Source organism: Acomys minous (assembly GCF_964271855.1).
Source record: "Acomys minous genome assembly, chromosome: 6".
Taxonomy (NCBI): domain Eukaryota; kingdom Metazoa; phylum Chordata; class Mammalia; order Rodentia; family Muridae; genus Acomys; species Acomys minous.
In genome coordinates, this window is record NC_140487.1 from 72,321,559 (window position 1) to 72,346,299 (window position 24,741).

Below are 24,741 nucleotides of genomic sequence, written 5' to 3' on the forward strand. Positions count from 1 at the left end.
AGGTGTGCATCACCATGTCCAGTTAGTTCGGTCATTTGTAAGCCATGAAGTATCAGGCAAAGCTCTGACCCTTGTACACTTGCAGTGGGATTCTTTGAAGGTTCTAGTGAAAGCTAGGGACCTGGAGGCATCCTAGATCACCTTAGTGTCAGGATCTTAGGAGACTAGGGAGACTCTCTAGTCGAGCACACCAGAGAGACAGACCAGCTGGATGTACTTGTCTGTGGACAGACAGGTGGAGAGAGATTTACTCTGCCCTGCTGGTCCATGCTATCACGGAGGTACAATTCCCACATTCACTGTGGGGTCTGCCTAGTGAGGAAGAGCTGCCATGGAGGTCCTCTCCCCTTTGAGGGACCGTTCTTTTGTTACTAAAGCCTTTAATTGAATGCACTGGGGAGCATGATCTACTATACTATATCTACTGATTTAAATGGCAATCTCATTTTTTTTTTTTTAAAAAAAAGTACATTCACAGAAACATCTAGAATGATGTATGACCAAATAAAGGGTATCATAGCCTAATCAAGTTGACACAAAATTCCCTCTCACTGCTAACGTGCAAGCCCAAGGATATCCACACACACTGGCCAGGAGCCTCAGCCCAAAGCGCTTACACCAGCTGTCTCTGCAGCACCCAGCTGGGCAGTCTGAAGTAGAAGCACCAGGAATATTGAGTCCCATCCTGTGGCCCCGAAGTGTAGGGTTGAGCTGACCAGTGTTCCTGGGCTCGCAGGACACACAGGATGAGCAACTGGGCTGGAGGGCTTTGGAGAACCCACCACAGCAGAGTCCTGAGTCCAGGACATGCTGAGAGGACTTGCTATTACGTCACCCACAGGGGCGGATCCTGCCTATCATCTCCCAGAAAAGCTCATGGCCTGGGCCTGGGCCATACACGGTATCTCTCCAGCTATCTCTGAATAGGGACATGTTGAGTCTATGTCCTGCAACACGCTCGTCCCTTATGTCCAACAAGCCCCCCCCAAAAAACAAAAAAAACCAAGAAACAAAAAAACCCCCAAAACAACAACAACAAAAACAAACAAACAAACAAACAAACAAACCACACGGCGAGTGCATGCTTCTCATAACACTTTATGGTAACCAGAAACTAAGAACATCAAAAAGGCTTCTGGAAACAGTCGTTCTCAAAGAGTCTTGAAAGACACCGTGGTGTAACTCTAGCTATGAGCATTCAATCTCGAAACCCCTGCCCGCACCCTCCCCACCCCCATTCAATCTTTTCCTTCCCAGCCCTTCAGCATCACAGATCTTCATCATCAAAGGTCTCCAGGCACTTCAGCAGCATCACGTCATCATCCACCAGAGGATCTGGCTCCTGCAGATCAGTAAACAAGAGGCTGAAAATCAGGACTAACGGTTTCCGGGCAGATAAGAAGATCCCAGCATCCTCCAGTTTCCTCCCTCTCACCTTCAGCCTCATGCCAGGTAGGAGGCATGGTTATTCTCTTTTCGTTCAATAAAACACCCTCTGACTTCCAGGAAGGGCAGGAAGGGGTGCCTTCCACCCCATGCTGGGGGTTTCCACACACCCATAACAGAGGGAAAAATCTTAAAGCTTTATCTAAATGCTTGCTTACAGAATATGGAGACCTTACAGCATCATGCACCCAGCAATGGGCCGTGGGGCTGGCTTTAAAGAAAAATGTGGTGGTCCTTATCTGTGGTACAGACTGCTAGGAGGGGAGTTAAGGGCAAGGCACTTCCTTAGGAGACAGCCATTTGTGTTGCCTTTGAGTGGGTGTGCAGGAAGCGGCTGTGGGAGTTGCCTCTGGGCAGCACTGTGGGATGACAGTAAGCAAGCGCAGGGACAGGAGGGAGACTAAGATTTTATTGAATATCTCTTGATAGGTTTCGAATTTCATACTGCGTAGATGGGCTACCTGTTATAAAGAAATACTTAAAGGAAAGGAACAGAAGGAAGGAAGAGAAAGGAAGGAAGACAAAATACCAAGCGTGTTTAGCATCTTTTCAAAGATGCCAGGCAGCTTCTCAGGACTCTTACTGTCTCTTTCCTTAGAAGCAAACACAGGGTTTTTGATTTCCTTCTCTCTGCCAAGCGGAAAACGACCCTTGCCATTTCCTGCAGATCGAGGTTGATCCTTACGGAGCCTAATAGCAGTCAACCATGTAAGGAGAGCTGGCCCTCCCAAGGGTGACACCTAGATGTGGGGTTTGTAAGCCCCCCCCCCGCCCCCGCCTGCTCTGGAGACACTGAGCACTAGCAAGGCACGGGAAGACTCTGCTAGAGCTCCCAGGAGCAGTCTTGCCCTGTAAACCCTCCATTTTAGGCTTCTGGCCGCCGGAATTACGACATGAATCTCTGCTACTTTAAGTCAGTGTTTAGAGAGCGCAGTGTGAAAGCCTACAGGGAGCTTCATCCAAACCCTCCTGTCCCGTGAAGATGACAAGGGGCAGCCGAGCGCTGGAGGGGCAACAGGAAAGGGAATGAAAGTTCCCTTTTCCCACCGGCTTACAGGCGCACAAGGCTTCCTGCCCCATAACTTTCAAAGCATGAGTTCTACGCTACACCTCGTCTTCATAAAGCTGACTATGGATGGCTAATGAGACCGTAAGGTGATGCTTGGGAGGGGTAAAGTCAAAGCGTACTTTTTAAGTACTAATTTAATTGCATCCCACAGAAAGTGTGGGCTGGTTGCTACAGGATGGGTATGCAAGGCTTGGTGGGAAGAAGAAAACAGTGCAGGGTCAGACACTGGCCTCAAGAGTGGAAGCTGAACGTGGTGTGAGGAGGGAGAAAGGAGGACCCAGTGAGAAAGGGGCCAAAGGATACCTCTGCCCACGGAAATGGTGTCCTCATTGCAAATGTTTGTCATTGCTATATTACTAAGTTAAACAAATAGCTAGGTCTTGCTAGGTCAGCAGAAAAGAAAGGTCATGGCTGTGCATCTGAAGAGGCCCTGTCCCCTGGTGGTGCAGTCACAGCACCCCACAATGAGAGTTTCAGGAACAGCCTCCTAACCAAGATTCTGGGACTTATGTCACCACCAGGTACAGTGTCAGTTTTCAGAGAGATATTGGCCTTCAAAAGCTGACCAGAAATACTCCTGCAGACTCGCAGAAGACTACAGAGCTCACACAATGTTTCTGGGTGCCTGCTAGGAGCCAGCCCCTGGGGTCTGGCCTCGCTTCTAAGCGCTCCTGTGCTTAAGTGTCCTGGAGGACATGCCTCTGCCTCTTTCTTCAGTTTCCCTGGTATCCTCCATTGCACAGGAGGCAGGGAGCCTGGAAGCCACTGAGGTGGCTGGAGTCGGAGTGGGCTAGGGTACCCTCCCCACTAGAGGTGATGGGCAGAGGTTTCGCGGCCCCGACTCCATCTTACCTGCTTTAACGGAGTGTTAACACAGCAGATGCCTTTAAAAAACTCGACAATCTGTATGTAAAGCTGAAATTTCTCCTCCACACTTTCTGAGTTGCAGTTGGAAAACACAGAGCTGACAGTAGAAGAAACAGAAACCGTTTAGAATCCTAACCTTTCACCTGGGCTTGCCACCACCCGGGCCCTAAACATCGGCTCCCTGTGCAACCTTTAAGCACCCAGTTGAGTTCTCAAGTAGCCTAGGGCTGTTCCTGGGACGTGTGTACCACCTCACTGAAATGCCGTATCTGGGAGGCCTGGGAAGTGACTATGGCAAGCCTGCCTCTTGTGTCTTAATGGTAGTGTTCTGAGCTGTGACGTGCTGAGGCATGCTCTCGGTCTCTTGCAGCAGGGCCTGTGGTTCTGGGGCCATCTGAGGCAGCGCAAGGGGTCCAACTCTGAGTGGGTTCAGCCTGAAAGTGGGCCTCACTCAGGGTTCTTCCCGCCCTCAGCTTTACGAAAACAGCAGCTGTGTTTTATGGGTTTCCTCCTGTCTGTCTCTGGGAGCAGCCCTGTGCAACCAGTGCCTTGCAGTACAGAGGTGTTAATACCGTGAGGTGGACCTGCCCTCACTTCCTCCTAGAAGGAGGTTCCGGGTAGCCCAGGAACCCTTTCCTATGGAAGGCAGGAAAAGACATTTTAAAAGGTTTCTTTTTGTCTTTTCAGCAGAATGAGACCTTCTTCTTCCTCCTCCTCTTCTTGTTTTGTTTTTGTTTGTTTGTTTGTTTTTGTTTTTCTTTTTGAGACATGGTTTCTCTGTGTAGCCCTGGCTGTCCTGGACTCGCTTTGTAGACCAGGCTGGCCTCAAACTCACAGAGATCTGCCTGCCTCTGCCTCCCAGAGTGCTGGGATTACAGGCGTGTGCCTCCGTGTCTGGTATGAACCTCCTCCTCCTCTTCTTCCTCTTCCTCCTTCTTCTTCTTTTTAAACGTTTACTTATTTATTTTTTGTTTATGAATGCTCTATCTGTATGTACACCTGCACTCCAGAAGAGGGCATCAGATCCCAGTATAGATGGTTGTGAGCCACCATGTGGTTGCTGGGAATTGAACTCAGGACCTCTGGAAGAGCAGACAGTGCTCTTAACCTCTGAGCCATCTCCCCAGCTCCCATCGTTAGAGCTTTTCTAAATGCCACTTTTACATCTTCTCACCTCGGGGCAGCTATTCTTTCCTCCCCGCCCCATTCCTTTGTTTCTGTCAGCCTCCCTCTTTGTATATCTCAGAGATCCCACTCAAAACTTATTTTTAAGTTGGTCTGGGTTCTCTGTGCCTCATCTCTGCCAGGTTGGCTGCTATTGCCTGCCTCATAGACCAGCATTTCCCTCAAAACTTATATTTCTACAAGTTTGAATGACAGAAGCTCATTAACCCCACAGAACGGTGCAAAGGAGTCAGGGCCCTTACTAAACGGACCTCCAGAGATCTGCTTACACAGGGAAGGTGTCATCTACAGAGAACTGCCCTTTTCCAGATGTTGTTTCTGCCTTGACCTTGAACATCCAACCTCCAGAACCTTGAGCAATAGTGTCTGTTGTTTCTAAGGTGTGTTGTGTCAGGACAGACCGGGAGCAGGGCTGTGACTGCCCAGAGCAGGCAACTGCAGAACCAAGACACGCTGGGGACAACCTGGCAAGAAGAACCCTGAGAATGTGGCTGGATGTGTGCCAGCCCTGGGCCAGGGCGGATGGATTCCTGCCTCTTGGGGCTCTGTGTCTGTCTCCTCAAGAGGAGCTGCAGACCCGAGGGATGACACACTCGTGCCCACCCATTCGCACTTACACTAACACAGTCTCACACTTATATGCACACTCATACCATTTCACCTGTGTTCACAACTACGCCACGCACTCACCCGAGTGCAGTCTCACACTCTTTCCTATACCAGCCTCCTCACCTGATGTTAGACATATGCTGATCCTCACTCTTGTCCAGGAAACTTGCCACATCGAAAGCATCTTCAAAGAGGATCTGAAAGGAAGCACAGAGTGACCGTGTCAGCAGTCGGCTGCACGCGCGGGGCTACTGGGCCATGGGGCAGCCGGCGAGCTTCTTAACATCCTGCACACTGAAAGGGCGTGAGTGTCAAAAGTCTAGCCTCAAACTCAAGGTCTCTGGCTCAGTGATCTCCCCAGGGAGTTACAGAGAGGAAGAAAAAGAGCCGGGGACCACTGCTCTCCTCCACACCCCACCCCCACCCCCGGCCATGGAAGGGCCCATGCTCCCCTGTTTATCAGCTTGGTGTCCTGTCCCACAGATCTGAGCTAGAAAGGCCCTCCCTACGTTAAACTCATATTAATCCTCACAGTGGAAGGCACATATACAAGACTTCTCACGAGTCACCCACTGAAGGGCATCAAGAAAGTCAGGGCAAAGCACTGTCCCACAGGGTCTGCCCACCTCTTCTGGGGTGGACTCTGTTGAGCAGCTGGCTCCTTGGCTGTCCACCCCACTGTCCTTCACACTGTCTTCTGCATAGGTCATCTCCAGGCAGGCCTCAGTGAGCTCGGAGAAGCTGCTCTGCTGCTGTTCCCACACCCGCAGGAGGCTGGCTTTTTTCTCCTCAGAGAGGGTCAGCCACAGGTGGGAGATGGCCGCAGAGACGATGGGAAGAGTCGCTTCCTGAGGGGAGATGACGCTGTTCATGGTCAGGAGATCCATTGACTGCTTGTAAAAGTTGAGGTACCTGAAACAGACGGGGTGCGTCCCTCAGACCCGTAGCTGGATCCTTAGGATCGGGTCACAGCTCCCAGACATGGCTACCACTCCCTGGTTCACCGACAGCTTAGTTTTGTCTCTGCCTTCCCTTGGCCCCACGAGTGCAGAAGTCCACAGAGTGATGTCACTCCGACTTCTGCTTTTGAAGTACTCTGCCTCGTACAAGGCATGGCTGCTTTGGCTCTCCTCACTCTGGGGGGCGTTTTGAGGCCATGAAGAGGCTGGCCCTGCTAACAGTCCTGCTTTAATTTCGAGTTTGAAAAGACTCAGTTTCCTGGTAAGTGAAGGCTTTCGTGGGACATGCCCCTTGGGCTAGTATGCAGATATAAGTGAGTATATACCATTTGAGTCTTTCTGCTTCTGGGTTAACTCACTCATTATGATCATTTCTAGCTCAATCCATTTATCCACAAATTTCGGGAATTCCTTGTTTTTAATAGCTGAATAGTATTCCATAGTGTATATGTACCACAGTTTCTTTATCCACTCTTCTATTGATGGACACTTAGGCTGTTTCCATGTTCTGGCTATTATGAATAAGGCTGCTATGAACATGGTTGAGCAAATGAGAGAAGCATGGGAGAATGGCAAAGTAGAAGGATCCAGAGGGTCCTAGAAACCTACAAGTAGAACATTATGATAGGCAGATTTGGGCCCAGGGGTCCCGCTCAAACTAAGGCACCATCCAAGGACAATACAGGCGGTAAACTTTAAATCCCTACCTAGATCTAGCCAATGGGCAGAACACTCTCCACAGTTGAGTGGAGAGTGGGATATGACTTTCTCACGTACTCTGGTGCCACACATATGACCATGTCCCCTGGAGGGGGAGACCTGGTGGCACTCAGAGGAAGGACAGCAGGTTACCAAGAAGAGACTTGATACCCTATGAGCATATACAGGGGGAGGTAATCCCCCTCAGGAACAGTCATAGGGGAGGGAAGTAAGGGGAAAATGGGAGGGAGGGAAGACTGGGAGGATACAAGGGATGGGATAACCATTGAGATGTAATAAGAATAAATTAATAAAAATTAAAAAAAAAAAAAAGAAGAAAAGACTCAGCTGTGGAGTGAACCTCCTGCCTCCTGCCTTTGCCTCAGGAAGCCAAGATGGCCACTGGAGGGTCTGCGGAGGAGGCATTAGAAGTTTGGACAAGCCAGCCACCATCTTTTTATAGGATCTGATGTGGCCTGGTTGTGTCTGTCGTGGAAGGAGGGGTGAGTACTTAACAACTGGTGTCAGCAGCACTCTGCCCAGGGACCCCAGACAAACACGCATTCTACATAAAAGCTGTATCTGCTACACAGATGTAACTTTCCCAGTGTTTGCTCAGCCCCTGAGCCATCTGCAGCCGGGTGCTTCCCTCGAGGAAACCCTGCAGTTTGGTGATTGGGAACCTGGTTTGACTCCGGCATGCTGGGAGGCTGCCGCACAGGCCCAGCTGGAGCATCCATCCCCTTCCCCACAGACTCGCCCTGTGTGAGGAAACAGTCCACGCCAGCTGTTCCCACCGTTCAAATTCCACAAGGTCCGGCATCAAAGTGGCAGAGGACTGCGAGAGATCCACTTTCTTCTCCTCCTCCTCCTCCTCTTCCTCCTCCTCCTCTTTCTCCTCTTCTTGGTGGTCCTCCTCCTCTCTCTCTTCACCCCTGACTCCTTCCATAGCGTCTGGGGCGGCCTCAGTGGGGAGCCATGCTGGGCTGTTCTGAGGGGAGATGCTTAGGAGTGCACTGCGGGAGAACACAGAACCGAGGCGGTGCTAGGCAAATAGCACCAGGGAATATGCACACACAGAAACCCATGACACAACTTTTCTAACCACGCAACCCAAATATATAGGTAATAACCAAATAGCCCTTAGGAATACAAGACGTCTGGCACATCTACCACATTCACAGGCTATAGTGGAAAATCCACATGCTTATCTCATTTTATTTTTCTGTGAACAAGAAAATTAATGATAAAGTCTATATGGAGGGAGGTTAGAGGTGGTTCTTCTTGACACATTTTTAAATGTCTTTACATGGTATAATTAACTTTTTAAACAAATTTTTCCACTAGGCTATAATATAGTTAATATTTAATATTATGTTGTTGATTTAATTAATATGAAATATTTTTATATCCAGTAATATATAGTTAATAATTTTCCCCAAAGGCTCTAAGACACATTCATTGTTTTAAAAAAAAAAAGTGAAAAACAGGACTGGAGAGATAGCTCGATGTTTGAAAGCACTGACTGCTCATCCAGAAGACCCAGGTTCAATTCCCAGCACCCACATGGCTGTTCATAACCATCTATAACTCCAGTTCTGGGGGTCTAGCACCCAGGCTTCAAGGATACTAAATGCACACAGTGCACAGACATACATGCAAGCAAAACACCATCCATATAAAATACAAATAAAACAAAAAAATAGACCTAGAAAATAAAATAAAATTCTGGAAACGGGAGGGAAAATGTACAGAGAAGAAAGCCAAAGTTCTAAGCATCCACACTCCAAAAACCCTGGACCACAGGATCACTTCATGTAGGCAGCTCTTGATAGGCTGCAACACAGAGCAGTTTGCAGTCCTCTCTGGGACAGGGAAAACATGGCTTGCACTGTGGGACTCATCAGAGGTCAACCTGGACATACATCAGGCCATTGGAGATGGACATGCCATGGGGCCCCTGAGACAACAGGGTCCTGACAGGTCCCCCCCCCCAAGTTCAAGATGCTGTCAGAGTTCTTCAACCTAAGGGGTCTGTGTGTAAGGAAGGGGCATTACGTCACCTTTTGACTGCAAGGCAGAGCAGAGAACAAACCTCCACAACATGCGTGAAGAGCACAGGCAACGAGAAACTTCAAAATAGAGCTTGACTTCAGTTACGGTTTGGATCTGAAGCCCCCCCCCCAACCCCACCCCCAAATCTCATGTGTTGAGACTGAGATTGTAGGTCCTAGCTAGAGGAAGTAGACCATTGGGGTGGGGCTTTGGGTGTATCTTATCCATGGACCTTTCTTTGTCTTTTTTCTTTCTTTCTTTCTTTCTTTCTTTTTTTTTCTTTTTTTTTTTTTTTTTTTGAGACAGGGTTTCCTTGTGTAGCCTTGGCTGTCCTGTACTTGTTTTGTAGACCAGGTTAGCCTGGACCTTTCTTTTTTTTTTTTTTAATATTTTATTAATTTATTCTTGTTACATCTCAATGGTTATCCCATCCCTTGTATCCTCCCATTCTTCCCTCCCTCCCATTTTCCCCTTACTCCTCTCCCCTATGACTGTGACTGAGGGGGACTTCCTCCCCCTGTATATGCTCATAGGGTATCAAGTCTCTTCTTGGTAACCTGCTGTTCTTCCTCTGAGTGCCACCAGGCCTCCCCCTCCAGGGGACGTGGTCAAATATGAGGCACCAGAGTACGTGTGAAAGTAATACCCCACTCTCCACTCAACTGTGGAGAATGTCCTGTCCATTGGCTAGCTCTGGGTAGGGGTTTAAAGTTTACCGCCTGTATTGTCCTTGGCTGGTGCCTTAGTTTGAGCGGGACCCCTGGCCTGGACCTTTCCTATCCCTCTCTTTGCTCTCTGTCTTCTGTGAGGTGAATGGCCTCCTCTTTCACACATTCCTGCTGCCACACTATCCTGCTTGTCCTGGGGGGACTGAGCGCTCTGCCGCTGTGAGCCAAAGGAAGGCCTCCTCCTCTGAGCTGCCATCTCAGGCATCCGAGTTACAGTGGGGAGAAAAGTAACCAACAGTGGAACTAACAGAACGGCATTTCTCAAACCAGACTCTCTCTGCTCAAGTTTGACTATGACTCAGCCAGGACTCTTCTGCACCTGTAACACCCGTCCTTCCCCTAAGACACCGTGGCTGCTCTGTCTTTGAGAAGCCTAACTTGGCTTTTATTTCCATGAGATGTGAAAATGCCACAGTTGGTACTGTCTTCATTTTCATATGACATGGATTTTTCAGAGAGGTCTCATGCTTTTTTGCCCTTTTCTGGTTTCTGTAGTGAGCATGGATCATTTAGAACGACTCTGCAAGCCACGTTCTTGGGCTAAAGGAAGAATGGGGTTCTCCTGGGAAGGAGGCAGCTGTAAGTGGGTGAGCAGCAGCCCCCGACGGCCTTGCTTACGGTGGTCTGCTTCCGGCTCCTGGTGCCGGCCAGGGCTTACCTGTCAATCTCAGAGTACATTCTGGCATATTCTTCTTTGACCTCCTCTAAGGTGTTGGCATTCCCATCTTCCAGGTTGAAGGCTCCTATCAGGGAGATGAGGGTGAGAGTCATAAAGAGAAAACCCAGACCTTTCGGGTCTCTCCTGCCCGCCTAGCTCAGGGATTCTATGGTGGTTTGGGGGGGGGGGGCAGGGGGGCGGGCACAGAAAACCTAGACCCTCCCAGGTTTCGAGAGTGAGGTGTCCCTTTCCCACTTCTGAGACATAAAGGCCGAGAACTGGTCTACCTCCTCTCTGGTCCCCAAAGCCGAGGTCAGGTACCTTTAGCAGTGTCCCATTAGAGAGCTCACACAGCCTGGGGACCCATGCCCGTGCTGCCAGGCTGCAAGTGTTCCCTGGGATGGGAGCCAGCCGTGCCCAAGCACAGCGACCGACACGCCGTGTCCTAATGTAAGGTATCTGCGGGTTGAGCGGAGTCCAGCCTCTGCCTCCAGCAGCAAGCCTGAGGCAGCCTGCTCCGGGGGTGAGGGTCGGGGTCGGGGGTGGGGTGGGGTTGGGGGTCAGGGGTTGGGGTCAGGGGTGCGGTTGGGGGTCGGGGTTGAGGGTGGGGGTGAGGTTGGGGGTTGGGGGTCGGGGGTGGAGTTGGGGGTCGGGGTCGGGGGTGGGGTTGGGGGTCAGGGTTGGGGGTGGGGGTCGGGGGTCTCTTGCCTTTGAGCTTCAGCATGGCATCCAAGGTTTGTTCCAGCCCCTGGATATGGATCTTCGCCTTATTCAGTACCTGCCACTGAGGACACAGACAGACATGCTTGGGAAGGCAGCCTTTCGCTGCTGAGACTTTTTTTTTTCCTCTTAAGCGGCGCATTTTATTTTCTTTTTATTTTTTTATTTTTTGGTTTTTGTTTTCTTTTTCTTTCGAGACAGGGTTTCTCTGTGTAGCCTTGGCTGTCCTGGACTCACTCTATAGACCAGGCTGGCCTCGAACTCACAGAGATCAGCCTGTCTCTGCTTCCTGAATGCTGGGATTAAAGACGCGTGCTACCATGCTGGGCGAGACTATTTTTTTTAAAAAAATGGACCCAGGAAAAGCCTTCTCAGATTGAGGCCATGTTCCTTCACGGCAGGACGGATCCTTGGCCTTGTCTGCGGGGTGGAGGTTTGCTGCAATGCATAGAAGGCATGGAGGTGTGCTTGCAGTCTGTAAATGGATGCTCACTGAAATATCGAAGTGTCTGAAAACAAGCCGTGTTGAGGACAGGACTGCAGTGGCTGCAGCGTCATGGATGTCCGCATGGGCTGCTTGCGGGTGAGACACTGTGACCAGGAGGCTCAGCAGGCTGACTGTCAACCTCAGGCTCGCATAAGAGCCCACTAGACTTCTGCTCAAGTTCGACCACGGGCAACTCAATAGCCTTTTCTCAAAATATTTAGCTGCTAAATTCACATACTCTGTGTAGCCAGGTATAGTGGCACAAGTCTATAACCCCAGAACACAGTAGGTAGAGGCAGGAGGATGTTAGGAGCTCAAGGTCAGTTACATATTGAGTTCAAGGCCAGCCTAGGATACATGAGACCCTGTTTTTTTTTTTTAAAGAACAAAATATTTAAAATATTTTATGTGATCTAAACATATTTCATGTGCTCTAAAAAATAGCAAATGTTTTGTGAATTTGAATTTGGAAAATTTCCCTGCCTGCCCGCCCTTTGTCCTATACACGCCACTGACAAGATGATCCTCTGGCTACTTGGGTCTACATATTTGTCTTTTTAATGCATATGCTTAACGCAACCCTCACCCGAAGATAATCAACGGGGCGGGGGGGGGGGTCTTCGAAGAGGCAGTTGTGATGAGAGCAGACCCCTGAGAAAAGAGGCCCGAGGGAGTCTGTTCACCTCTTCCATGAGAGGACACAGCGAGATTTCATATAGAGGGCATGCCCTGTATTGAGAAGCAGACATGCTAGCCCTCTCCGGACATTAAGTCAGCTGGCACCTTGAACTTAGACACTCTGGATTCCAGAGCTGTAGGCGCTGCATTTCTGCGCTTCGTAAGATCCCCACAAGAGGGCGCTTTGTTAGAGCAGCAATATCAGTCTGCGGCTCTGGCACTGTGCTGCAGAGCCAGTGGCCTGCCTGGCCTCAAAAGCACCTCTCAGCTCTTCCCTGGCCTCTCTCCCTCTCTTTCTTTGAGGGCAGGTCTTGTGTAGCCCGGGGTAAACTCCAACATACTGTGTGTGTATCCAAGAATCATCCTGGACCTCTGGTTCTTCCAGAGTGCTGAGATTACAGGCGTGCTCGGTGCCTGGCTTTACAGGGCTTCATGCTAGGCAGGCAATCTACCACCTGAGATACACCCTCCCCGACGTGTAAAAGTCCTACTGCATCAGGCAAGTGAGACACATTGATATTGATATTTTTTTCTAGAGTATTTTTCATGTAATATCATTTCTATTTCTTTCACTGCATTCTTTTTTAACTCTATTAAAAAAAAAAGATTTATTTATTATGTATACAGTGTTTTGCCTACATGTAGGCCTGCTCTCCAGAAGAGGGCACCAGATCTCATTATAGATGGTTGTGAGCCACCAGGTGGTTGCCGGGAAATGAACTCATGACCTCTCAAAGAGCAGCCAGCGCTCTTAACCTCGGAGCCATCTCTCTAGTCTTCATTTCTATTTTCAAACATTTATTTTATGATGGGGTGTGTCACATTGCCCATGTAGGGACGATAGGATGACTGCCAGGGGCTGCTCCTCTCACTCTGCCATGAGGGGTCTGGGGATGGGACTCTCTCCTGCCCTTCAGCGTGCTTTTCATAGGCTCACTGTAGGATTTTTGTTCTAATTGAATTATCTTCCCCCCCAAACCCCAACCAGAAAGACAGAGACATGTTTTGGTCCCTACCCCTGGCAGCAATGATGGTGGCTATTTATTTTGGGATAGGGTAACCATGCTAAAATGGAGTTCTTGGCCCGGTCCCTGATTCAGTATGATCAATGTCCTTATGAAAAGGAGAAATGTGGACAGAGATAGAACAGTGGGACACAGAAAGAAGGCAGAAAGACGTGGCTGCGTGGCTAGGGAAGCTAGCAGAGGCATAAAGGATTCCTCTGAGGTGGTCAGAGGGGGGTGGGACCCCGACCTTGTCAATTAACTGAATTGTCTTAGGCACCTCCACCCCATGTTAGCTGTCTTGTTATGGCAGTCTTGGAGAACTAAAAAACAAAAGAAAACACCTAAAAAAATGTTTGTTAGTCGTCAGCCTCATAGAGGAAAAAAAAATTTTTTTTTATGCAGAAGCCCGGATTGTCTCTCAAGTAACAAAGAAAGAAAGAAAGAAAGAAAGAAAGAAAAGAAAGAAAGAAAACACCAGACAGCGGGGTTCCGAGGCCCTTGTGGCTGTGCCATTCAACACAGGCAATTTAACTTTTCAGAGCCTCAGTCTCCTGGTCTGTAAAATGGGAACGGTGTGAACAGGGATGTGAGAAATAGACAGCCGGACATTCTGGGAAATGGTGGCAAGACTGCAACGTCCATCTTTTCCTGGGAGTCTTGGAAGAGCCACCAAGACCTGTGAGGGAGCCGTTAGTGTCCCCTTGCTTCACCGGATGCCTGCTTTACGGCTGGCCATCCTGTTAGCCTGTGCCCACCTCTCCACTAGTCACTGGCAGGGACTTAGGTTTCTACGCCTCTCGGAAGCACAAAGCAAGCGGATGCACCCCGGGGAGAGCTCTGCTTCCCAGCAGAGGACCCACGCCTGCTCCCTGAGGTTCTGAAGTTTGCTTTCCTTCCCTACTCTCCAGCCTCCCACCTTTCTCCAAAGGCGGCCTGGGGGGGGGAGGTCTGTGTGGGATTCCTACAGCTGAGAAGACTACAGGCGTCAGAGCACTGTGCAAAGTGGCCAGGAGCTGCCTTTTAAATTTTTTCACAGAGGCCTGGGCCTGCTCAGGAGCTCTCCTACATTGTCCTCCTATGCCTCCCCCTGCGCCCCCATCCCAAATGTAACAGGAAACATTAAAAGTTTATGATTGCTGCTCTGCTGAAGGGACCAGCCCGGGAAGGAAGCTACCTAGCTAGGACTGCGTACAGGGCCACAGAGAGTTCAGAGAGCGAGACGTGGGAAGAGACTCAGGCCTGGAGTGGGAGTACAGCTTCTCTTTGGCCTTGCCTTCCCTCCCTGTCTCCCCCTCCCTTCCTCTCCCCGCCCCCAGCCTCTGTGAGGAAGGTGAGGAAACACAGGACCTCTTCACTGTAGCCCCTGTGATGCTCTCACCACATGGACTTGACCTCTTCTGCCACTACCCCATCTACCCAGGCCTCACTCCAATCTCTGCCAGCTAAAGAGTGTACTGTGTTTTTGTTTTTAAAATAGTGGACTGTTTGTTAGCCGTTAAAAGGATAGCTGAGAAGGAAAGGAGCCGGCTGGTGCACACCTGTCATCTTATGGACCAGCCTGACTCCATCTTAAGAATGGAGGCCACTTTGCTGTAAGGTCAAAACAAGGTCATTTGTGTTTTCTGCAAAATTAAACTCAACAGTGCTTTTTAACCCGTTTCTGAAACTTGACATGATCTCTACCCTCTGGTGTTTGACTCACACCTTGAATATATCCTCAGAAGATGTGCTGCCAAATAATTTTAAAACGTTCAGCCAAGTTCCTACGTAACCAAAATTCCTCTGGAAACACCCCCACCCTTGAAAATCTCCCAGTGTTGACTATATAAAAACTGTTCCTTCCCTTTCCTGTGTTCAATGCTGTGTTTTCAAACCCCACTTTATGGAGACAGCCTTGTCTGACAGAAATAAACCTTGCATAATTTGACCAAAGAATCTGGGGTAATGGTCTTTACCCTGCTTTGGGGAGGCAAAGGGAGGAAAGTGTGATTTCAAGGCTGGCCTATTCTCTGGAAAGTTCTAGGCCAGCCTGGGCTACCTGGAGACTGCCTCAAACATTAGCATCAACGAAAAGAGCAGGAAAAGATAGTGTGTGCTGGGAGATACAGATACATTGAGCCTGCACATGAGTGTTAGTGTGTGGTGTGGTACAGGCATGTGTGTATGCTTGTATATGTGGATATGGTGTGTGTGTGTGTACGTGTGTACGTGTGCATGCATGTGTGTGTGTGTGTGTGTGTGTGTGTGTGTGTGTGTGCGCGCGTGTGTGTAGATGGATGTACAGGGTCCTGGAGCATTTGTTGTAAGCTGACTGTTGCTCACCAAGTAACCATACGGCCTCCCTCTGGCCCATAATTGCCTCCTATGTCAGGCTGCCTGCTGCAGGCGGGCAGGGAAGCCCGGCTTTGACAGTTTGCCTACAGGCAGCAGGGCAGGCAGCTCTAGGGCAGCCCTTCCCTCCTTCCGAAGTCCCGCCAAGTGGAGAAATGTTTCACCGCCCCCAAGTCCCTGTACCTTGGAGGCTGTGAGATCAGACTGGCAGTAAACTGTACTCCTAAGTTTGCCGAAGAGCCCGGCCAGGGTGGCTCGATGGCGGGCCTGGGACAGGCGTCTGCGGGCCACCCGGCGCTCAAGCTGCAGCAGCCGCATCAGTGGCTGGAGTGCCCCTTCATCTTTGGGTTGGTTGCCTTCTCCAGGGGTGGCCATTATAATCTACAACATAATATATCTCTTTTTAGCCCCGAATAATAAAGATACAGCATTGAGGAAGACAGAGCAGACAGAAAGAAGGTCGCTCTCACTCACAGTAAAGCACAGGTGACCCCAAATGTCCTCCTGAAGTTTGCCTCCTAAACTCACAAACCATTTACAGTGGACTCCCGGTTGGGGGGGCACTGGGGCTTACCCCAGCAAGATTCCAGCACATTACAGGGGCTCGCCAGACATTCCTTTCTGTAGCCAAGGTTTCATCTGGATCTCAAAAACCCAGTGTGTTTAAAGCTGAAGAGCCTGGGGGTCCACATTGTGTGAAACCTTAAGAGTGACCCTTCTTTAGCATAGGGAGTGATTACAAATGGCAATTAAAAACAAAACAAAACAAAACAAAGACGCTTTATCAAGATGTCCACTGTGGGTCTGTGAACTTTTCCTTGCGTGTACTATATTCCCCAGAAAGAAAGAGGCACGAGTTTTCAAAGTAGGACCCCTTCCTTTGGTGGAGTGATTCTATGTAAGGTTTTTCTTTTTCTTTTTCTTTCCTTCTCCTCCTCCTCTTCCTCCCTCTCCCCCCCCCCCCCAAGAGGTTTCACATAGTCCAGGCTGGGCTTAAACCCACGTTGTAGCTGAAGATCTCCGTGAACGTCTGATCCTCCTGCCTCTACCTCCCAAGTGTTAAGATGCCTGGCGTGCACCGTAAGCCGGCGTCATGCAGTACTGAGGGTAGAGCCCAGGCCTCTGTGAACCCAGATAAGCTTTCTACCAACCAAGCCACACCCTCAAGCCCTGGTCAAAGGCCTCTCACCCCAGCACTGTCCATTTCTCCAGAGTGCTCACCCTTCTGCATAGAGCTCCCGCCCCACCCCCACCCCCCACCCCCCGCCCGATCATCTTTCCCGTTGTGCTGCGGTGCTCAGTGTTGGATGCTAGGTTCCTGCCATGCCTGCCCTTCACTGAGCTCAGTGCTTTAGCACAGGGGGGTCCCTGCCTGGTGAGAGACTGACCAACTTTAGCGTGTCTCAATCACTCGGAGGGAGAGATTGATAAACTCAGGCTGAAATTCAGTTGCAATTGTAACCAGAGGCATGGTCTTTATGAGGTGGTTGGCTCCTCACGTTGTGACATTCGCTTACAGTGTCAGAAAAGAGTCTACTCTAAGCAATGGAGGAGAAACTAATAGGAGTCACCGCTTAGATGAAGGCAAGGTGAGCGAGCGGTCCTAGAATCTTCCCAGGATTTTCAATTGTCTCATGAGTCATGGGACAATCACACTCAAACCCTCTCGACTTGTAGGAAATCTGAGCTTTCCCACTGTCGATGCCCACGATTTGGATTCCCTCTAAGGTACAGCTTAGACAGTCTGCGTGGCTGCGGGGCGGAGGGGCGGGGGGGGGCCCGCGGGGAGTGGGGGGCGGGGGGGAGTGGGGGGCGGGGGGGGCGCGGGGAGTGGCGGGGGGGGGGGTGGCGGGAGAGCGCGCGGGGTGGGGGGGTGGGGCGGGGCGGACGCTGGAGGGACCGGCAGTTCTTGTCTCCGCCACAGGGGGAAGACTTTCTCATTACTTGCTTTTGCCGCGGATGTCAGTCTTCCACGGTCCAGTGAGAAAAAGCCAGGCGTGATGGAGCACGCCTTTAACGCCAGCACTCGGGAGGCGGAGGCAGGAGGATTGCTGTAAGTTCGAAGCCAGCCTGGTCTACAAAGCGAGTCTAGGACAGCCAAGGCTACACAGAGAAACCCTGTCTTGAAAAACCAAAAAGAGTGCACAACATCAGAGCTACCCTCCGTCAACCTTACGTTCTCCTCCCGGGTCAGAGCTAGGTAGGAAGCTGGGAGAGGGACCTCTTACTCTGCGTGAGGAGGAGGATGAAGGCCGCGGTAGACAGCAAAGAACAATTGAGTGCTTTTCAGCGTCCTGCACGCTGCCCCCAGTCACCACCCAGCTAGAACTTCGGCGACTCCCCAGAGATCGTCTCTCCTAATTATTATTACCGACCTGGAATTCTGTTTTCTGTGTCTCCTGTCAGGAGCCTAGGTTAAGACTTTTCTGGCCAAACTTTGAGGGGGCTGGGTTGGAGCTCCCTATGTTGACCAAACTGGTCTTGAACTCACAGAGACCTCCTGTCTCAGCTCTCAGAGGCTGGAACTAACGGCACGCGCCACGGCGCGAGGCCAGGCTGATGTTTTTTACATTTTGTTTTTGATTTAGCATTATTAATGTGTGTGTGTGAGAGAGAGAGGGGGGCACACATGTGTGGAGGTCAGAGGACAGTCCTATGGAGTGAGTTCTCTCCTTCCATCATTACACGGTTCCAGGGCAGAGCTCGGGTTCTAAAGCTGGCGTGGTTAAGCACATCTTGCCCTGTGAGCCCACAGATGCGACAGTGATTCACTTGGATCCACATCAATAAGCAACTGTGATTTGCCTGGAGTGGTCCCACACAGGAAAAAAAACAACAACACAGAAATCTCCTGGGGGTAGGGAAAGAGAAGGCAGGTCCAGAGTTAACCCAGTGCTAGGAATGGGAGAGCGAGCAGAAAGGCAACAGTGTGAGGCTCTGATCCATCAGTGACTGTGTAGGTGGAGGGCAGGCTCTTACTGCCCGGCCTAAGACAGCCTTGAAGTCAAACTCTTCCCGCCAAAGCATCCCGAATGCTGGCATTGCAAGTGTGTCTGTGCCCACTCAACTAGGAAGTAGTGATCTTAAAAAAAAAAAAAAAAAAAAAAATATATATATATATATATATATATATATGTATATATATAAACTGTATTAGTGGCTCAGTGGTTCAGAGTGCTTGCTGGCCTTGCAGAGGACCCAAGTCCAATTCCTAGCATTGTCAGTCTCTGCTACCTCCAGCTCCAGGGCGTCCCACCCTTTTGCTTCTAGGGGCACTGTCACCCACCTGCACTTACCCCATATACAGCACCTCCACAAACACATATGTGCACAACTAAACATAAAACAAACCTTTAAAGTATCTTAGCTGGGGCTGTAGCTTAGTGATAGAACACTTCCTGACTGTGCCCAAGTGTCACCACAGAACGAACCCTAAAGCCTTTTCTTTTAAAGGTCCTCACAGATTAAGGTGTGTTAAGAAAATCTGCTCTCTCAGGGCTGGAGAGGTGGCTCAGAGGTTAAGAGCACTGGCTGCTTTCCCAAAGGTCCTGAGTTCAATTCCCAGCAACCACATGGTGCTTTGCTTTTTTGCCTTTCTTCTCTTTTTTCTCTTTTGTCTTTTCAAGATTGAGTTCACTACATAGCTCTGGCTGTCCTGGAACTCACTCTGTCAACCAGACTGGCCTTGAATTCACAGAAATCCACCTGCCTCTGTCTCCTGAGTACTGGGATTAAAGATCTGTGCCACTATTGTCCAGCCAAACAAACAAACAAACCAAAACCAAAAAACCAAAACAAAAAAAAACACCTTTTTTTTCATAGCCAAAATTTCTATACAAATTCTACCTGATACCAACTCAGAACTAACATTTTATAAAGTTCCCCAAAGCCAGATGTGGTGACACTTGTCTGTCTCAACCAAACAAGCAAAACTAATGAACAAGCAACTAAACTAAATTAATTTATAAAATTACCTATGTTAAATAAATATAGGTGGTCTCATTCTTTTTCTAAGTTCCAGAAAAGCTTTCAATTCTTTTAATTTTAAATTATCTCTTAAAAATATTTGAGTGGGGGACTTTCTTATTATCACACAATAGGGAGGATGGTACAATATGCTCCATAGTGTATTTGATTCCCTATGCCTATTTGTTTTGGTAAAAGAAGAAAAAATCCAACATCATCAAATGTGTTGGAGTTGCGGGTCACACACACACACGCTATAAGGTACATGGGTGACACACATCTCTAAGAGTCTCGAATAGCTCTCTCTCTCTCTCTCTCTCTCTCTCTCTCTCTCTCTCTCTCTCTCTCTCTCTCTCTCTCTCTCAATAGCCAGTGACTCCCACACTCTCTAGGAGCCGCGGGTAACACACAGACATCCTCTAGGAGTCGCCAGTGACCCCACACACACTCTCTAGGAGCCACGGGTGGCACACAGACATCCTCTAGGAGTCGCCAGTGACTCCGCCCCACACGCTCTAGGAGCCGCGGGTGGCACACTACATCCTCTAGGAGTCGCCAGTGACCCCGCTCCCCACACGCTCTCAGAGCCGCGGGTGGCACACAGACATCCTCTAGGAGTCGCCAGTGACCCCGCCCCCCACACGCTCTAGGAGCCGCGGGTGGCACACAGACATCCTTTAGGAGTCGCCAGTGACCCCGCTCCCCACACGCTCTAGGAGCCGCGGGTGGCACACAGACATCCTCTAGGAGTCGCCAGTGACCCCGCTCCCCACACGCTCTAGGAGCCGCGGGTGGCACACATCCATCCTCTAGGAGTCGCCAGTGACCCCGCCCCGCCTCACGCTCTAGGAGTCGTGGGTGGCACACAGACATCCTCTAGGAGTCGCCAGTGACCCCGCTCCCCACACGCTCTAGGAGCCGCGGGTGGCACACATCCATCCTGTAGGAGTCGCCAGTGACCCCGCCCCGCCTCACGCTCTAGGAGCCGCGGGTGGCACACTACATCCTCTAGGAGTCGCCAGTGACCCCCACCCCTCGCTCTAGGAGCCGCGGGTGGCACACTACATCCTCTAGGAGTCGCCAGTGACCCCGCTCCCCACACGCTCTCAGAGCCGCGGGTGGCACACAGACATCCTCTAGGAGTCGCCAGTGACCCCGCCCCCCACACGCTCTAGGAGCCGCGGGTGGCACACAGACATCCTCTAGGAGTCGCCAGTGACCCCGCTCCCCACACGCTCTAGGAGCCGCGGGTGGCACACTACATCCTCTAGGAGTCGCCAGTGACCCCGCTCCCCACACGCTCTAGGAGCCGCGGGTGGCACACATCCATCCTCTAGGAGTCGCCAGTGACCCCCACCCCTCGCTCTAGGAGTCGTGGGTGGCACACTACATCCTCTAGGAGTCGCCAGTGACCCCGCTCCCCACACGCTCTCAGAGCCGCGGGTGGCACACAGACATCCTCTAGGAGTCGCCAGTGACCCCGCTCCCCACACGCTCTAGGAGCCGCGGGTGGCACACAGACATCCTCTAGGAGTCGCCAGTGACCCCGCTCCCCACACGCTCTAGGAGCCGCGGGTGGCACACTACATCCTCTAGGAGTCACCAGTGACCCCGCCCCGCCTCACGCTCTAGGAGTCGTGGGTGGCACACAAACATCCTGTAGGAGTCGCCAGTGACCCCGCCCCGCCTCACGCTCTAGGAGTCATGGGTGGCACACATCCATCCTCTAGGAGTCGCCAGTGACCCCGCCCCGCCTCACGCTCTAGGAGTCGTGGGTGGCACACATCCATCCTGTAGGAGTCGCCAGTGACCCCCACCCCTCGCTCTAGGAGCCGCGGGTGGCACACTACATCCTCTAGGAGTCGCCAGTGACCCCGCTCCCCACACGCTCTAGGAGCTGCGGGTGGCACACAGACATCCTCTAGGAGTCGCCAGTGACCCCGCCCCGCCTCACGCTCTAGGAGTCGTGGGTGGCACACAGACATCCTCTAGGAGTCCCCCGTGACTCCACCCCCCCCCCCACACACACTTTAGGAGCCACGGGTGGCACACTACATCCTCTAGGAGTCGCTAGGGACCCGGCTCCCACACGCTCTAGGAGCCACGGGTGGCACACAGACATCCTCTAGGAGTCGCCAGTGACCCCACACTCTCTCAGAGCCGCGGGTGGCACACAGACATCCTCTAGGAGTCCCCCGTGACTCCACCCCCCCACACACACACTTTAGGAGCCACGGGTGGCACACTACATCCTCTAGGAGTCGCTAGGGACCCGGCTCCCACACGCTCTAGGAGCCACGGGTGGCACACAGACATCCTCTAGGAGTCGCCAGTGACCCCACACTCTCTCAGAGCCGCGGGTGGCACACAGACATTCTCTAGGAGTCGCCAGTGACCCCGCCCCCCACACGCTTTAGGAGCCGCGGGTGGCACACAGACATCCTCTAGGAGGCGCCAGTGGCCCCACACTCTCTCAGAGCCGCGGGTGGCACACAGACATCCTCCAAGAGTCGCTAGTGACCCCCTCCCCGCGCCCACATGCTCTAGGAATCGCATACACTGTCTAGGAATTGCCGGTGACCCCCACACGCTTTAGGAGCTTTGGGTGACACACATACATATATATCCTTTAGGAGTCGTGCATGAACACTCTCCCCGCCCCCCACATACTCTAGGAATCGCGGTTCTCTCTCTCTCTCTCTCTCTCTCTCTCTCTCTCTCTCTCTCTCTCTCTCTCTCTCTCTCTCTCACACACACACACACACACACACACATGCTCTAAGAATAGTGAGTGAGACACGTAATGTTCTCAGAGTCACGGGTGACACACACAGATACTTTCGGATTCCCGAGTGACACACAGATACCTGCTCTAGGAGTCACAGGTGGCATGCACACTTTCTCAGGGAATTGCCGGACACACACACACACTTGTGCGAACAGATTAAATATTCCCCGAAGCGGCCACCCTTCATTAAATCAGTCCACACACTCACCAGCACCCGCTTCCACTCGAGGACACGAGTTGCTAGGAAAGCACTCACCCTTAGCGAGGCCACTGCTGTGGACCTTGCACCGCTGCTCCCTCGCCGCCGCTCGTGGACCGCGCAGGAAGTCGCTCGAAGCCCTGACGGGTCTGTCACTCCAGACTGCCCTTCGTGGAGTGTGAAGAGAGGCGCTTGCCGGGGGGCAGAAAAGTGAGCTGGGGACCAATCACAGCCCTGTCACTACCCCACAACCAATGGGGACGCGTGATGATGGGCCAATGAGGAAGGAGCGTGGGCACTGATGGATACATTGTAACAAATTGCCCCAGGTTGTGCGAGCGTGTAGAAGGAGCGAGCTGACCTTTTCACCCCATCTGGGCGCCAAGCGCCGCTTCTTACATCCCTCAACCCGGGCAAAGCCATCTAGAACTTTCTCTTGAGGGATAGAGAAGTTACCTTCGAGGTCCCAGTAGCAGTGCCCTGTCTCAGGGGAAAGGAAGAAAAAACGAAGATATGAGAGGAATAGAAGAGGGGAATGGAGAATTAAAGGTTGGATTAAAATGCAGAGAAAAAAGAGAGAAAGTGTTCAATTGTGGATGTAGCAAGCGACAGGTTTCCTCCAGCTTGAGGAGACGACTCACTTTCCACCTCAAATCAGATATGCTGTTATCATTAAGTCTTTCTTTCTTTCTCTTTTTCTTTCTCTCTTTCTCTTGTATCGTGAGATTTCTGTAATGGTCCCGACGCTACCACACCAGTTTGGCACACTAGGTGCGCCACCATACACTTGTGGAGCAAAGAAAGCCAGCAAAAGCTCCCTCGAAGGCGAGAGGTTCACCCTGCGAGTAGGAGAGAGGGCGCCTCCTGCAGTCTGACCTGAGGTGAGGGGCTTCGTCACCGCCTCCCGCCTCGCCCCCCACCCCCCAGGGGTTAAACGGAGGTCACCTGAAGTAGCAGAAGCAGCCAGAGCTTTAGTGCTACCAGAAGTTATATTCCAATCCAGGAGCTACCTCACAGTGACTGTGATTGGCTATAAAGAAGGCCCTATCTAAAGTATGCGACAGGGTGCCTTAAAAATTGACTCTGCTGAGTCACAACGTGGTCTTTCAAATGGTTTTGTTGGATTGTAACATTTTAAACAACTAAGTGAAAACTGTCCAGTGGGCATGGTGGGGCACAGCTGTAATCACAGCAATCGGGCAAGTCGAGAAGCAGGCAAGTCGAGAAGGACAATTCATTACCTCAAATTGGCTCCTAACCTGAGCTTGGAAGTAAGGCTCTAGTTCCTGACAGGAAACAGAACTGGCACTTGAGGTACAGGAGTGGGGACCAATGGAGACCCTGTTACCATCCCCCTTCCAAACTAGTAGGGAGGTGGCCCTGCAGCAGGAGCTGGAGGACTGGAAGACACTGTAGCAAATTGCCAGAGTGATGCAGGAAAAAAAAATGTTGTGGACAGGTCCGGCAGCAAGGCTCTCTGCCAAAAACTTGTTACATGAGGCGCATTCAAAGGGCAGCTGCTTCTTACTCTCTTGGAGGCAAATTAAAATGTAGCATTTTCCTTCAAAGTTCTGCTTGAGTCATGCCCTATCCCTTTTGACTTTCAGGCAGCCTTTGGTGTGGCTTTCTGAGAACCCGAGGGATGTCTCTTGGGTGGTCCCCAGGCCTGTATCTGTGATCTTTCTCCTGGCTCCGCTCAGATCTCTCCGGGAGTGCTGCTGGGGCTGCTGAGAGTGCGGGAACCAGTGAAGGCATCTGTGCACTCGGAAGAAATATAATTCTGGGATGAGGTCATTCTAACCCCACTGGTGGCAGCCTGGTTTCTTTACTGAAAATGAGATCTTTGCCAGGCGTGGTGGCCCATGCCTTTAATCCCAGCACTCAGCAGGCAGAAACAGGCAGATTGCTGTGAGTTTGAGGCCAGCCTGGTCTACAAAGTGAGTGTAGGACAGCCAAGGCTACACAGAGAAACCCTGTCTCAAAAAACCATAAAAACAAAAATCCCAGCTCTCAGGAGGCAGAGGCAGGTGGATTGCTGTGAGTTTGAGGCCAGCAAGTCCAGGACAACCAAGGCTAAAACAGAGAGACCCTGTCTTGAAAAAAAAAAAAAAAGAAAAGAAAAAAAATTTAAAAATTAAAAAGAAAATGATATCTTTGGGCCACTCCTCAGCATCAATGATTCTGTAATATCCCTACTGTCGCTAGCCTCTGTCACCTCTATTTCTAAGTAACATAGCTCCTGTCCTACCTACACCCAACATCTGTAGGTACCCGTACATACACACCATAT

The 24,741-nt window shown here is 51.0% G+C and overlaps 1 protein-coding gene across 1 annotated transcript; it reads right to left on the reverse strand.

Moving 5' to 3' along the window:
- Nucleotides 1-1,231: 1,231 nt before the first annotated feature.
- On the reverse strand, nucleotides 1,232-23,174 carry STRA8 (stimulated by retinoic acid 8). Its single transcript, XM_084784714.1, has 10 exons — nucleotides 23,093-23,174; nucleotides 22,509-22,666; nucleotides 15,682-15,879; nucleotides 10,984-11,059; nucleotides 10,276-10,360; nucleotides 7,632-7,850; nucleotides 5,803-6,088; nucleotides 5,300-5,373; nucleotides 3,368-3,479; nucleotides 1,232-1,342 (listed from the first exon to the last, which is right to left on the reverse strand). The coding sequence occupies exons 3-10, from the start codon at nucleotides 15,871-15,873 to the stop codon at nucleotides 1,268-1,270; spliced, it is 1,119 nt and encodes a 372-aa protein (XP_084640840.1). The 5' UTR covers nucleotides 15,874-15,879; nucleotides 22,509-22,666; nucleotides 23,093-23,174; the 3' UTR covers nucleotides 1,232-1,267.
- Nucleotides 23,175-24,741: the final 1,567 nt, after the last annotated feature.

What these genes read in the sequence shown, in the direction of transcription:
- STRA8 (XM_084784714.1), bottom strand. Translation starts at nt 15,873, where the DNA reads ATGGCCACCCCTGGAGAAGGCAACCAACCCAAAGATGAAGGGGCACTC. An exon ending in TGCCATGCTGAAGCTCAAAG is followed by an intron (nt 10,361 to 10,983) that starts GCAAGAGACCCC and finishes TCTCCCTGATAG; the next exon opens with GAGCCTTCAACCTGGAAGAT. An exon ending in CAGAGTCCACCCCAGAAGAG is followed by an intron (nt 5,374 to 5,802) that starts GTGGGCAGACCC and finishes GCTTCCTTTCAG; the next exon opens with ATCCTCTTTGAAGATGCTTT.